Source organism: Muntiacus reevesi, chromosome 2 (genome assembly GCF_963930625.1).
Source record: "Muntiacus reevesi chromosome 2, mMunRee1.1, whole genome shotgun sequence".
Classification (NCBI taxonomy): Eukaryota; Metazoa; Chordata; class Mammalia; order Artiodactyla; family Cervidae; genus Muntiacus; species Muntiacus reevesi.
This window is the reverse complement of record NC_089250.1, coordinates 25,353,311-25,368,915: the sequence shown is the minus strand read 5'-3', so window position 1 is coordinate 25,368,915 and position 15,605 is coordinate 25,353,311. Positions and strand designations below refer to the sequence as shown.

General features: G+C 37.2%; 1 protein-coding gene across 1 annotated transcript; it reads right to left on the bottom strand.

The window, feature by feature from the left end:
* Nucleotides 1-5,584: 5,584 nt before the first annotated feature.
* Nucleotides 5,585-12,734, bottom strand: THNSL1 (threonine synthase like 1). Its single transcript, XM_065921107.1, is given in 1 exon segment — nucleotides 5,585-12,734. A coding segment is annotated over 1 exon segment (2,232 nt). The 3' UTR covers nucleotides 5,585-10,502.
* Nucleotides 12,735-15,605: the final 2,871 nt, after the last annotated feature.

Genomic DNA, 15,605 nt, shown 5'->3' with positions numbered 1-15,605 from the left:
CAGGTGATCTAGTTACAGAACTGCCTCCATAGAGCATATGGAAAGGTTTTCCACCTCTGGGATATTATAAAGATGGTAAGATGCAAGTAAACCTTTAAATTATAGAATTAGAGTTTACCAGCCACACAAGAAAATGGAGGTGATAGTTCTAATGTTTGACATAATACGCTCATCAAAAGCCTATGATTCTATTGATTATGAATTCCCCTTTTTGTCAGTGAGGTTAATTCTGGACTTGATACAACATACCTCGGCTTTTAATAGATCATTTTGGCTTTGCAAAGAAATAGCAAAATGTATCATTCTGATCCTACCACCAGGAAATCTCTTATTTCCCCAGTGAAGGAGAGAAAAGAGATGAATCAAATCATTATAATTAATAAACCCTCCTCCATAGCATTGATAAAGCACTTCTCCACATCTTCTTGCAGTTTTTTTTCCTTTCAATTCTTTTACTCTTGACAAAAAGGAAGCTGAGAAGATGCATGTTGTTCAGTTGCTCAATTATGTCCAACTCTTTGCAAACCCCTGGACTCTAGCCCATCAGGCTCCTCTGTCCATGGAATTTTCCAGGCAAGAATACTCGAGTGAGCTGCCATTTCATTCTCCAGGGGATCTTCCCAACCCAGAGACTGAAACCATGTCTCCTGCATCTCCTGCATTGGCAGGTGGATTCTTTACCACTGAGCCACCTGGGAAGCCCATTTGAGAAGATGTTCAATTCAGTTCAGTTGCTCAGTCATATCTGACTCTTTGCGACCCCATGGACTTCAGTATACCAGGCTTCCTTGTCTATCACCAACTCCCAGAGCTTGCTCAAACTCATGTCCATTGAGTTGGTGATGCCATCCAACCATCTCATGTTTTGTTGTCCCCTTCTCCCACCCTCAATCTTTCTCAGCATCAGGGTCTTTTCCAATGAGTCAGTTCTTCACATCAGGTGGTCAAAGTATTGGAGCTTCGGCTTCAACATCAGTCCTTCCAATGAATATTCAGGACTGATTTCCTTTAGAATGGACTGGTTGGATCTCCTTGCAGTCCAAGGGACTCTCAAGAGTCTTCTCCAACACCACAGTTCAAAAGCATCAATTCTTTGCTGCTCAGCTTTCCTTATGGTCCAACTCTCACATCCAGACATGACTACTGGAAAAACCATAGCTTTGACTAGATGGACCTTTGTTGACAAAGTAATGTCTCTGCTTTTTAATATGCTGTCTAGGTTTGTCATAGCTTTTCTTTCAAGGAGCAAGCATCTGTTAAGTCTTTAATCGGTGCCAAATCAAACCAAAGATTGACTGAAACAATTTCTGGATATAATGTCCAGGTCATTCCACATCACTGACATCATGAGACACAGATACCATTCAGGAACTATTTAGGACAAAAAAAAAACATAGTTTGAAACAAAAGTGTGCATTAAGATCATCTTGTCCCATTCAATTTCAGTGTCAAAAACTTGCATTCATTTCAGAAATCAACCTAAAAGGATTGCAGGGATTCTTCATGAATACATTAAATCATTCACAGGAAAGAAAACTATTACTGAAAAAAAAAAAAATCAGTGTTTTTCTTAGTTATCTCAAAATTTAAGACAGTATCAGTAATGGCACCCTAAGAGTTGTTATTTTTTTTAAGCACACCACACAGCTTCTGGGTTCTTAGTTCTCAGACCAGGCATTGAAGCCAGGCTCATGGCAATGAAAGCTCAGAGTCCTAACCCCTGGACCACCAGGGAAGTTCCTGTTTTTTTGATGTCTTTTTTTTTAATGGCACTCTAAGAATAATGTACACCTTAAAAAAATCTTCTCACACATCATTTTATTAGATCGCTGTAACAAACATATACCAATTTTAAGATTAAGAGATTACAAAATAGATTAAAAAAGAGAGGCCTGTACAGACGAGAGAAGTACTCACTGATACTCTAATAAGAGTATCTTTTAAACGTAAGCTTAAGTACCCTAAGAGTTAAACAAATGTCTAATGCCTAGTTCTCTTACTATTGGAAGTGGAGATCACGACATGTGGGGTGTAGGCAGCACTGAGACACGGGAAGTGGGGACACAGGGCTGTTCCAAGTCCATTCAGAGCACAAATTTCATGGGAACCTTTAAGCCATCTATCAGATTTCTGTCATCTTTTGTGATAACCAAAACACTAAGATAACTCCTTTCAAAGGGAAACCATTTCCTGTGACACTCTACCCTAGAACACAAACAAAAAATTTGTGAGTAGATATTAAACAAAAATGGTGCCCGCAGGGACTTCCTTGGTGGTCCAGTGGTTAGGATTCAGCACTTCCAGTGCCAGGGCACGAGTTTGATCGCTGGTCTGGGAGTTAAGATCCTGCATGCCACATGGTGCCACCAAAAAAATAAATAAATAGATAAAACAAAATTCGAGATCTTTAAAAATGGTACCCACAAAGAAACTGAAATATCCTATAATACTATGCACCTTAGGAAATGACTGCAAGACAAAATGTTACATTATGTGAAGAAGGCTGCCCAACAAGCTTAGAATTCAATCATTTATTGTGATATCTGTTCTATTGTCCATTATCAGAATGAGGTGAATGAAGTATACCAAGAATTCAATTAACTAAGACTTCATCTTTTAGACAGTAATGTACTGAAACTCTGTCAGATATCAAAGAATTTAACCTTATAAAGAAATTTATAATTAAATTTTTAAATGATAAATGTTTATAATAAAGCAAAACAGTATTTTAGCGAGTTAACTACAGAAGAACATATAAATGCTAAGGCTAAAATGAACAAGAATGGTGGTTGCTCAGGGGATAATTTAAATGAAATAAATTCTGATTTGAGAATTGAAAATGCTAACAAATACATGGGTAGGATTTAGGAATGTTTTTAGTAGAACATGATAAGAAAAGACAGGAGGAAAGATGAGCAAAACAGGTTTGGGAGTTAGGGGAAAAATAAGAGATGCATTTGTTCAGAGGTAAAGTTCAAATCTCCACATGCTTCCATTAGTGAGTGAGTCAGTTTACTTTCTCTTCTTTAACGAGGGTTTGGAGACTAAGATGTGATGGAATATTAGAGTGAAAATTAAGTGTCCAGTGAGATGAGAAAAACCATCACCAACTCCTCTCCACTCTGTTCATCACAAATTCTGCACAGCTTTCTATATTCCTGATTTCTGTGAATAGTAAAACCATCCCACTAGGTTATAAACCCTAATCCTTCTCCATGCGCCTCTCCTTTAATCTGTCATCAAATCCTATAAAGCAATGTCCTAAATATTTCTGGAAACTGCTCACTCCTTCAGGTTCCACCACTGCAGTCCATACTCTGGCCTCCTTATGAGTCTTAGGTCTGCGAGTCTACTCCTTTCTATCTACCCCACGCAATTGCCAGCACAATCTTTCTAAATCAAGTGTTGATTATGGTATTCTACTTACTGTAAGTTTATGGCAAGTAAACTTATGTTACCATAAGTGATATCTCTTAGCTTTCAGACACATGAAAACTCATGGATCATGCCTGATTTTCTAGCTTCATCTTCACAAACCCATACATACACATTTTGTTCCAGGCAAGTTGAGTGATACATCCAGCACTCCCCACCATGTTGTTCCCTCTGCTCACCAATTCACCTATATCAACTGTAACCTAACCTTTAAACTTTGACTCACCTGTGAGCCTCTCCTCTAGAATGCCTTCTTTGATCCCTCAGTCTGATCTCTATGTCTGTCTTTTTTACTTCCATCCCATAGCCCCAGGTCTAAAACATGACCATGGCCTGAAGTGGATTAGGGAAGAGCGAGAAGCCAGGCAGTGGTCCAGGGCACCAGTCTTCAAAAAGCTTTACATGTTGTTAGGAACACTGCAGGGCTTCCTTGGTGACTCAGCAGTAAAGAATCCACCTGCAATGCAGGAGACACAAGAGACAAGGGTTCAATCCCTGGATTGGGAAGATCCCCTGGAGAAGGAAATGGCAACCCACCCTAGTACCGTTGCCTGAGAAATCCCATGGACAGAGGAACCTGGTGGGCTACAGTCCATGGGGTTGCAAAGAGTTAGACATGACTGAGCACATACACACAGGAATATTGCGGGAAGAAAAGATAGTGTTTATCAATACCATTGGTGCTTAGGATTACTGACAAGCTTCTAGAAATTAGAAGGTGAGAAGACCCAAGAATATGCTTGAGTAGCAATAAAGGGTTTCTAAACTGCCTTTCAAAGAGGTTGAGTTTGGTTAGTTTCCATGTTTTTGTTTTGCTAGTAAGGTTTATCCATGGGGTCGCAAAGAGTTGGACACAACTGAGCAACTTGCACTCACTTCTCTTTGCCAGAACTGAGCTGCTTAGGACAGCACAGGAGAGGATAACCTCTGCCAGAAGGTGTCCCTCTTTGTCCTTCCCTGCAGTGTGTTTGTGGCGTGGGGGTCTGTGAGAAAACTGTAGTCATGCTCCAAAAGAAAAGTGCAACACATACTTAGAGAATATCAGTTTGAATGGGAACCAAATATCTAACCAAATATCTAACTTAGCTTTCTCAGGGTACACCAAGTTTCTGGCTGGTCCTAATGATTGTATTTACTGTATGCTCTTTTAGTTAAGTTGAATTACTTGCCTAAATTCTCCATAAGCTTCTCAGGGATTGAGACTATGAATCTTTTGCTTTGTAACAAATCTGGAAAAGGTGCATATTCACCCAGAGTGTGTGATCTTGCAGGGTAATGATCCAAAGATCAAAAGTTGGCAGTATATATTTAGCACTGTTCACAGAAGAATCACTTTGGGTCAAACAGGGAAGAATATTCTGTTTACTCAAGAGGTACTCTATGTTGTTTGATAAATCAGATAATTGTGAGTGAAATATCCCTGAAAACTATCCTTCTCTCTGTGGTTTGACATCATATTTGCCAAATGAACTACTGTCTCCTAGATATCTTCATGTAAGGGATGAAGAATCTTGGATAGAAAAGACCAAATCTGTGGTCACTGGAAAAACACATCAACAATTATAAATCAATAAATGTACATTTTACTTTATATAACTCTTACAAGTGTGATTAACAGAAGATAAAATCTGTAAATCTGTGCAACTTTGTGTACATGAAAAAAATTTAATTTCTGAACCTCTCACTCTGGAGACCACATCTAGGCACTCTCTCCCTTTCTGAGGCCTTGGGAAAAATCAAACAATTTGTAATCATTTTACAAATCACAAATCTCCTACATGTGATTTTTCCCCTTTTTGACAAGAAAGACCTGCATATTTCAAAGGATATTTTAGCTTTGTTTTCTCCCTAAAATTTTGTTTCATTTCAGTATGACTTTTTTTTATTTTGGTATGACTTTTGGCCAGTAAAAATTTTATCCTCTTGACCCAATTTAAGCTAATATTTTCCTTCTTTCTGCTGCCAGTAAAATAGTTATACTCAACTTTTCTCAAGAGAAAGATGTTCTGTATTTCTTCATAGTAGGCTACAACACTGAAGGGGAAAGGGGATACCTTTTGACCTGATGACTCTTTTTCTGGAAAATATACAGAATACTGTGAATAAATACGCTATTCAAATCTTTTAGGATTAAATTACATGACTTTAATAGAGAAGAACCCTACACAGATGTGAAATTTACAAGAAATGATGTATTTTCTGGTAATGACTCACCTTGAATTGGCAGTTGTTTAAATATTATGTCAGTCAGTCAGTTCAGTCCCTCAGTTGTGTCCAGCTCTTTGCTACTCCATGAACCGCAGCATGCCAGGCCTCCCTGTCCATGACCAACTCCCAGAGTTCACCCAAATTCATGTCCATTGAGTCGGTGATGCCATCCAACCATCTCATGTTCTGTCATCTCCTTCTCCTCCTGTCCTCAATCTTTCCCAGCATCAGGGTCTTTTCAAACGAGTCAGCTCTTTGCATTAGGTGACCCAACTATTGGAGTTTCAGCTTCAATATCAGTCCTTCCAATGAACACCCAGGACTGATCTCTTTTAGGATGGACTGGTTGGATCTCCTTGCAGTCCAAGGGACTCTCAAGAATCTTCTTCAACACCACAGTTCAAAAGCATCAATTCTTCGGCGCTCAGCTTTCCTTATAGTCCAACTCTCACATCCATACATGACTACTGGAAAAACCATAGCCTTGACTAGATGAACCTTTGTTGACAAAGTAATGTCTCTGCTTTTTAATATGCTGTCTAGGTTGGTCATAACTTTCCTTCCAAGGAGCAAGTGTCTTTTAATTTCATGGCTGCAATCACCATCTGCTGTGATTTTGGAGCCCCGGAAAATACAGTCAGTCACTGTGTCCACTGTGTCCCCATCTATTTGCCATAAAGTGATGGGACCAGATGCCATGATCTTAGTTTTCTGAATGTTGAGTTTTAAGCCAACTTTTAAACTCTCCTCTTTCACTTTCATCAAGAGGCTCTTTAGTTCTTCTTCACTTTCTGCCATAGGGTGGTGTCATCTGCATATTTGAGGTTATTGATATTTCTCCCGGCAATCTTGATTCCAGCTTGTGCTTCTTCCAGCCCAGTGTTTCTCATGATGTACTCTGCATATAAGTTAAATAAGCAGGGTGACAACATACAGCCTTTGATGTACTCCTTTTCCTAAAATTATGTCAGCCAATTATATTTAAAATCTCAAACAGATTGGAGAGAGTTCCAGGAAAAAAAGGTAGCATCAAGAGCAAGTAAAATTATTTTCTGAAAACTTCAACTATTTGATTTGAGCCTTGTAAATAAAATTCAAAACAAATAATTTCAGGGCTTCATCACCAAATATAAGAATTGATTTAAAATAACCTCATGTGAATTTAAGTAATTTAAAATTACAAACCCTCCTAATATTTGTAAGTGAAACTAAACGTGCCATTAGCAACCCTGCATCGTATAGGCCATTACAATCCCGATAAAGTCTATGATAATAACTGAACAAGTAGCGCCACATCTGAACATGGAACCTCAGCTCAAGACAATTGTTACCACCACTGAAATAAAGACCCAAGAACTCAGACAGCAATAAAGAGTTTAGATAGAAAAATAGCTGAACTGAGTAATACACCTTCTGTAGGAAGCAAACAACTTTTTGATACAGGCCTCTGGTCTAAATCTTGCCAACTGAGCAGAGAACTGCTGTATATGATGTTGGTTTGGTTTCCTGTGTTTGACAGGTCCCTTCTCCATAACACAACAATTTGCTTGACTTTGCCATCTTTGAACCAGAGGAGCTTATTCTACCTCTGATTTTAAAGGAGGCTGTTTGTTTTTTAAGTTGTTAAAATTTCAAAGAGTGGCTGGAGTACACAGGCAGGGCCCACACCAATAACTATTTCATACACAGGTTTTAATCATTAGGCTTTAATCATCTTCCTACACAAAACTCTATTATTTATGTTCCCATGAGTTTGAGGCTCATGTGAAAACAGCTACTTTTTTTCTTGATGTTTTAAGTAGTCTGAATTACAAAATGTTTAAATGATCTAATGGATTGAGAGAAACAGTATTTGCCATGATCATTTTTGGAAGTGAATTGCTATTAAAATCTAACAAAAACTTCAAACAGAACAATTTATTACCTCCTAAACTCTATTTTGATGAAAAAAATTTTTACTATTTTCACTGATATCCAATTAAAAATCTCATTTCTTTTTTCTTAAAAATCTTACAAATTCACCATATTTTTGACACTGTAAAATAATTTCAAAGATTGGAGAAGCAAGAAATTACAACCATTGCTCAAGAACTGATAATTTTTCATATTATAAACAAACCACACATTTTTAATACAGCTAAGATATGAAATACATTTTTATATACCATTAGAAAGAATCACAGATGTTTGGAAGTTCATTTTCACTAGCCTTCAATACAAATTTTATGAAACAGTATACCTATTGGATGCAAGTACAGATAAATATTAGACCATTTAAATGTCCACTAACATAAATGGATAGACTGTGGCATTCATTCTATAGATTATACAGTAATTAAAATTAATGAACTCTGCCTTCTGTCATCTGCATGGTTAAATTTTAAAATTGAGTAAAAGAGAGTCATGGAATAATATGTATAGTATGATTCCATTTACATAAAATTTAAAGAGAGGCAAAACTGTACATACAAACAAGGAAATGATAAAGAGAAAATTTAGGATAGTGGTTACTTCTGAGGGAGAGAAGCAAATGTAATCAAACAGGAGCCACAGTAGATGTCAAACACGAGGTATGTTCTACTCTTAAAGCAAAGTGGGGAGCAGCACATGTGTGTTCTGTTTTATTACTCCTCCCTGAACAGTACATGTACTTTACACATTCTGGAGAACATGAGAGGCAAGAAAGTGGAGACCACACATGTAGACAACTCTTTTCCAAGAGGCTGGGTCTTGAACGGAACATAAGTAAAAGAGTAGATGGTGGGGGAATGTGGCTGTTGACTTGTTTTGCTCTTATACTTTTTAAGATGTGAAAAGAGAGCATCTGAATGGTATAGAAAGGAAGGTCCCATCAGAGGGGAGAAGCTGAAGCAGCACTAGAGGAGATAGCTGATGAAGCAAGTGACAGGAGTATTCCGACAGGAACAGAAGCCAAGACACTCCTGAAGGAATATCACCCAATTCAATCAGTGGGGAGCAGGAGAGGAGACAAACAGGCACAGCAGATTCAGACACTTGGTGATAGGAAGCCATGTCTTCACTGATGGCTTATTTCCTCTTGACTGAGGCAAGGTCATTAGCTGAGAGGGAAGGGCTAGACTTGGTATTAAGAAAAAGTGAAAGCATGAAATAAGAGAACAAACCAACTGGAGATAAAGGAATGTGCTCTCTTAAGCAACTCACTGTAACTATTTCCCTTGTCTGCCTAGAATGTACTTCCCCTTCCTTTTCACCTAGAAAATCTTGCCATCCTTCAGGACTCACTGCAGCTTGTATCTTCTGTGATGCCTTTTCTGATTGGCCCATGGTAATCTGACAGCTCTTGACTATATCCCTTACTTTTTACTTTCTCATGAACTGTCTTGCAATAACTTCTATGTTGAACCTGATTCAATTTTACACGTTGTCTCCTTCAGTACAGTCTTGTGGGCAAAAATCATGTCTTTTAAAAACAAAACTGTTCCTCCCACTTTCAGAAAAATAGTGCATTTTCATACACATAGGAAAATTTACATGTATTTTCTAAACATATTGGCTACTGAAACACTTATCCTTAAAAAAATATGATAAAATAACTAAGACATACATGAATAAGTGAATTTTGAATCCTCCATTATTTTCTTGTAACTGCTCTTGGTTTTCAAGTTTTGGTTTTAGAATGTACTTTTTAGAAGCTGGAGATCCAAAGTTAATATAGTTGGTTTAATTTTTTAAATTTTTAAATGAATCATTTCTGCTCATTAAACTTTTACAACTTTTTTCTTGACAACCTGCAACATGTTTCTTTATGGAGGCAGTTCTCCAAGAAAATGAAGCAGAATGTTATCAGTAAAGACAAATTATGTTAGGAATGCCATCTTGTGGTTGAGAGTAGTCCATTACACTAACAGGTCCTTTCAATGACAATCTTTTAATTCAGAAATAAAACATCCAAGAAATTCACAAATGGAAATCATGATTATAATGTATTGCTACTACAAAGGAAACACTAAATATGTGCATCAATTGCATGCGGTTTTAGCTGCCAAAAGACAATGTTCACTGAAAAAAAAAAAAACAGACAAATTATATAGGAATAGAGTCCAAATAATACAAGAAAACTGCTATAACTATAACCATACTTCTCTTAAGTTTGGAAACTTAAGAGAAACTACTCTGAAGTTTGGAAAGCTTTTCTCTTGAAACAGATATGTAATTTTATTTCTATATCTACTACTAGGTAGTTCTGTTGATGGTCACATCAGATTTAAATCTTGGGTCTTGATTTTCAAACTGCATCACCTTAACTATACACACCCCAAGGGGAGTGAAAGCTGGAACACTTATCTAATCCAGATGGTGTAGGATTCACTTAATTAATTATAGTCCAAAATGGAATCTGAGGAGAGTAAAAACTGCCAGCCATTTCTTAATAGATGAGCTTACTACTTCTTTCAAATAAGTTAACCATTAGAGTGTAAATTATCTTTCTAGTCAATAAAGAACTAATAATGGTTACAGATATACTATGTTACAACTATGCTGAAATATTTTACATGTCAGAGTACCAGACATTTTGGTCCATTTAAAAGTGGGGGTGAAGGAGGAGAAACTGAAATATCCCTCATGGGTGTGGAACACAGCACAAGGGTCTATGCATTATGCTACTTTCTGTCACTTCTAGATTAAGGATCCAAGGAGCATGTGCAGGGACAATGGACAGACCTAGAGACGAGGCTATTGAAATTCCAAAAGATAACATCTAGATATAGACCTACATATTTATATAAAAAACAAAATGTTATTTGTACTCAAAATCAACTTTTGTGATTTATTACTGCATGGTTTTCACCAGAAATTTTCTTTTACTCAGAAAACTTTCATATGAATTGATTTTGTACAAGTTTTTCCACGTGATTCTTCAGGACATTCACATCAGCTGCACAGACCTGGTGCTCCACCTTCTCCTGCTGTTTTGTTCTCTCTAGTAAAGCCTCGTGTGGTGGAGGTAAGGCATTGTATGAACTTAGTAAGTAAACCTGACTTGATGAAGTCTGGTTGATTTCTCCGATCTTTAAAGCCTGCATGATAGCAGGTGCAAACTTGGAGTAATGAGCTGTAGAGGAGACGATCACTGGGCAAGTTTTGTCTTGCATTCTGTCCGCAACTACTTTCGCAATAGCAGTGTGTGGGTCCAAAATGTACCCTGAAGTGTTGTAGGTGGAGTGAATCGCTGCCAGGCACTCTCCCTCAGAGCACCAGTCGGCCACAAAATCCTGCTGAAGTTTCTCAACTAGGATCTTCTCTATCTGGAAGTGATGCTCCTCTTCTAGTTGATTAAACAGTCTTCTCATTAACTGTCCATCTTTATTAGCCATCAGGTGTAAATGTCGTTCCAGGTTGGAAGATTTGAGGATATCAATTGCTGGTGAAAAGGTCTGTGCTAGTTTTCTTTCCCTTATATCATAATGTCCTGTTTTTATAAAATCAGTCAAAACATGGTTCTGATTAGAAGCACAGATAAATTTTCGAATAGGGACTCCCATGGTTTTGGCATACACTGCTGCTAAAATGTTACCAAAGTTTCCTGTGGGAATACACACATCAACTGGGCTTCCAAAAGAAATAAATCCTTGGCTAACGAGATCAAGGTATGCAGAAGCATGATAAACTACTTGGGGAAGCAGTCGGCCCCAGTTTATGGAATTAGCTGAACTTAAGACGGTTCCATATTCCACAGCAAGAAAGCCAGTAAAATCAGAATCTTGAAAAATTCTTTTTACAGATGTCTGGCAGAAATCAAAATCTGATTTGACACCTACTGCCCATCCATTTTCGTTCTGACTGCCAATTATTTGTGTTTTTTGAAAATCGCTGACTCCGTCTTCAGGAAAAAATGTGGCCACGGCTATTCTCTGCTTGTCAGTCTTCTTAAGACGACTAAAGCCATTTAAGACTGCACTTCCAGTGTCTCCTGAGGTGGCTACAAGTATCATAAAATTGCAACTTGGTGGAATACAGTGTGCAAAAAGATGGGGCATGAGCTGTAAAGAGAGATCTTTAAATGATCCTGTTGGTCCATGAAACAACTCCAGGATGAACTGGTTGCCTGACAGGTGCCTGACAGGGGCGATTTTTGAGCAGGCAAAGTTTTCCCCATAAGCAGTTTCAATCATTTCTCCCAGCTTGGCAGCAGGTATGTCAGCAGGATGTATACATTTTTCCAGAAGTATCTGTGCTCTTTCTATGTATGTTGCTCCTACCAGGCTTTTCCACTCCCCACAGTTTAACTTTGGAAACTCCTTCTCAGGAACAAAAAGTCCACCGTCAGAAGCTAAGCCCTCAATCACAGCTTCACTGAAGAACTTCATTGGCGCTTTCTGTTCACAGTCTTTAGGCCAAATGTGTCTTGTGGAAATGAATGTTTCTGAATCCACGTCTTGGTATCTTTTAACTGCACTCAGCACTTTGTTGGCTATCTCCTCTGGGGAAGCCCCACTTTCACAAAAAACACGAGTATCATACCACTTCTTATAGTACTGTCTTCTAAATTTAAGTAAGTCTTTCACAGAGGTTCCAGAATTCTGACCTACGATCCTATCTGTTTTCATTAATTTTAGACGACTGACTATATCTAGTAGAGGTACATCCAGATAAACAATTATTCCATTTTTCTTTAGATGCCACATGCTAGCATCATGCATTGGGTTGGACCCAGTAAGGGAAATCACACTTCCAGATGCAGAGAAGTTTAACACGGCTTTTCCTTCCTCTTCTAAAAATTGCTCATTACCAACATCCTGCAATTTTTCAGACACACTCATATTCCAGGTTTTCTCAAGGATATCATCATCCACATCGATGACACAACAACCCAGTTTCTGGCCTATTATTCTGCCTACTGTTGTTTTCCCAGCACCGGGAGGTCCCATCAGGATAATATTTTTGTCTCCAACAAGAGAGTAGATGGAATGCCATGACCTCCTTAATTCCGTAAGTGTAAAGGCTCTTGAAAGAAATAGCTGTGGATGTTTATCTGTTTTCACATGGATGCAAGACAAGCATTTCTGAGTTATCTGTTTCAGATGCTAACACTGCTTCAAGTGGAGCATTCTCTTTTCACTTTGCTGCCCAAGCCAACAGAAAAACTGGCTTTGGTCCTTTTCAAAACATAAAGACAAGGAAAGACATTTGGTTACTAATTTCAATAGGCTTAACATACCAATAGGATTAAGTAGAATCATGACCATAGTACATAAACTTAAAATTCTTCTGAATTTTATATGGGATTTAAAAAATTATTCAAACCTAAATTCTCACATACTGCATATTATCTTTTTAGTAATCTTTTCAAGTCTCAAGACAATGAGTAATCAAAACTTTAACAATTTGTAACTATGAGCAACAGAAACTTTATTCCAAAAATGTTGTATCATAGATGCTTTTTTTAAAAAGATACTAAATCAAATTACTATTTCTTTTCCTATAATGAAAATTGTCTCATGGTTCATAACCCAAGTAAATAAGGATTACTTGGAGTTGGGATGCTATATACTTGCAATTCAAAAAGCTGAATAATCTCCATATTTCTCGTTAGTTAGATGAACATGTTGATAGACTATCATGTTACTCACAATTTTCTTAGTCAAAGAATTCACAACAAACCAGAATAAAATATCTGCTTATATACAATGCTTAAACAATTTTCCAAACTATAGACCAAAGGTATGACCTTTTCTTTCTTATATGTCTTTTACATGCATACTGTTAAAAATAATTCTTTCATGTTTTTCACTAGCTTAAAAAAAAAGCTAGTGAAAGATATAACATGTAAATACTTAAGGGAAATGGATAATCGACAGCAAACTCAAAGGCTACAGACCTATAACTTTCTCTGACTCAGACCATCACTTTCATTTTTATCCTATAAACATCACCAGTGGAGACACAACTCAAATCCCAGACTCCAGAGTGATAGCAAAACAACTCAGGAATGTTTCCACTGATAAGAGGACAAACTCATGCGGGCATCTGGAGAAGCCCTGTAATTCCCCATACTGATCAATTCCTGTCTTTGGAAATACACTCACCATTACAACACCAGATGTGTGCCAGATAGGTGAGACGTTTAGTCATACGTAAAGTACAATTTAATAACTGCTACGATATTTATTTAAAGTGATTGGAGTAACTTTACAGGCATGTAGTGAGACTTTCCACATATTTCGTGGTACAACCAATAAGCAACTAAGCCGTATTAAACGTTAGATGGTGTGTTTAGACATGTTCTGAAAACTTTCCATTATTTACTACTGTGATCATTCATGCTATTCAAACTGTGTTCTCTAACAAAACATTTAAACCATTTTCAGCTTACACTGAATTTAACTTACAAGTTAACTTAGAATTGCTGGGCGAAAGAATGCATTTCCTTATCTGGCTTTTCAGCTGGTATATGCTTAACACCCACTGACTTGCAAACAGAAAACACACAGGAACCAATCTGAGGTGAAGAGTTTATAGATGCTGAGGCAAACTCAGTCTTTGCAAAAAGTGGAGTCTATAATGGAAAAAATTTGAAGTTAATCATAACTGCATACCATATCATAAAATTCCACATATAGTCTATTGTTAAAATGTCCAATTGGAATTTTTTAAGTACAGAAAAATAATAAACTGACCCTTTTCATGGTTCTCTAAAGCTATTATTGAAAGATTAAGATACTACTTTCCAATATATGTATCTTATGATAAGAAAGAATTTTACTAAAACAGTACTGAATTTCTGCCATCAAGTAATATACAAGATACTATAATGAAATGATAAATCTAAGTTTACACAATGACACCTAAAATTTTAATGATTTAACTGTACATTCAGTGATCAGGTGGAAAGAAATCAGTGGACTGAAAAGTATGAATAAGTATCTGAATTACTCTTTTAGGTTGTTTATCCATCTGAATCATGATTTGGATGTAATATCACCTATAAAAAGTGCAAACAAAGTGTCTGCCACACATGGGTACCTCTTGGTTATTTAAATGATTTATAATAAATTCAAACCATATAGCGTGGTGATGGGCACATAAGAATATTCACTTATATAGTAATATTAACCACTGTCACTCAGTGCTAAAAGACTAAAAACATATAAATTGAATCAGAATATGTAGGCAAAAAACTAGGCCTTTTTTTTTTTTTTTAAATAGTTTGGTTTGTTCATAAACCTTCAGAGAAAACAAGGGGCTAGTGTCAGTCTGTGTTAGTCACTCAGTTGTGTCTGGCTCTTTGCGACTCTATGGACTGTAGCCCGCCAGGCTACTCTGTCCATGAATTCTTCAGGGAAGAATATTGAAGTGGGCAGCCATTCCCTTCTCCAGGGGAACTTCCTGACCCAGGGATTGAACCCAGGTCTCTTGCATTGGAGGTGGGTTCTTTACCATCTGAGCCACCAGGGAAGCCCTTGTTTATAAACCTTCAGAGAAAACAAGGGGCGCTCACCCATATTGTGCACAGGTTAGTCCTTTCCCTGAAGTAAACAAAGGGTCAGAGAACTATACACTTAACCCCATCAGCAATTTCTTTTATTAAACTACTTTTATTTTGGTACTATTCTTTAACACTAATTATTTTGAGGACACTGTATTAAGCAGCCTGCTTAACCTCCTATTCAGGTAGCTTTTGCTTATAATATCACAGAGTATCATCTCTTTTAGTTCCCAATGCAGAAATTTCTGATATATGTATTGGTAATAATTGTGTATTACCTGAGTAGCTGGTTTGTTTTTATGGACACTAAATTTTTTATCTGATCTTTTCCACTTTAGGTTGGTTGCTACAATGCTTAACACCAACTCCATTAAAAGCAAAAGACTAACACAAGCGTTAATGCATGTTAACTTCACCTTCTCCTTTGTAACCTTACTCTTCCTTTGTTTTATACCAATTCAAAGTAGAAAATTGTGACAGTTCAATTTATCAA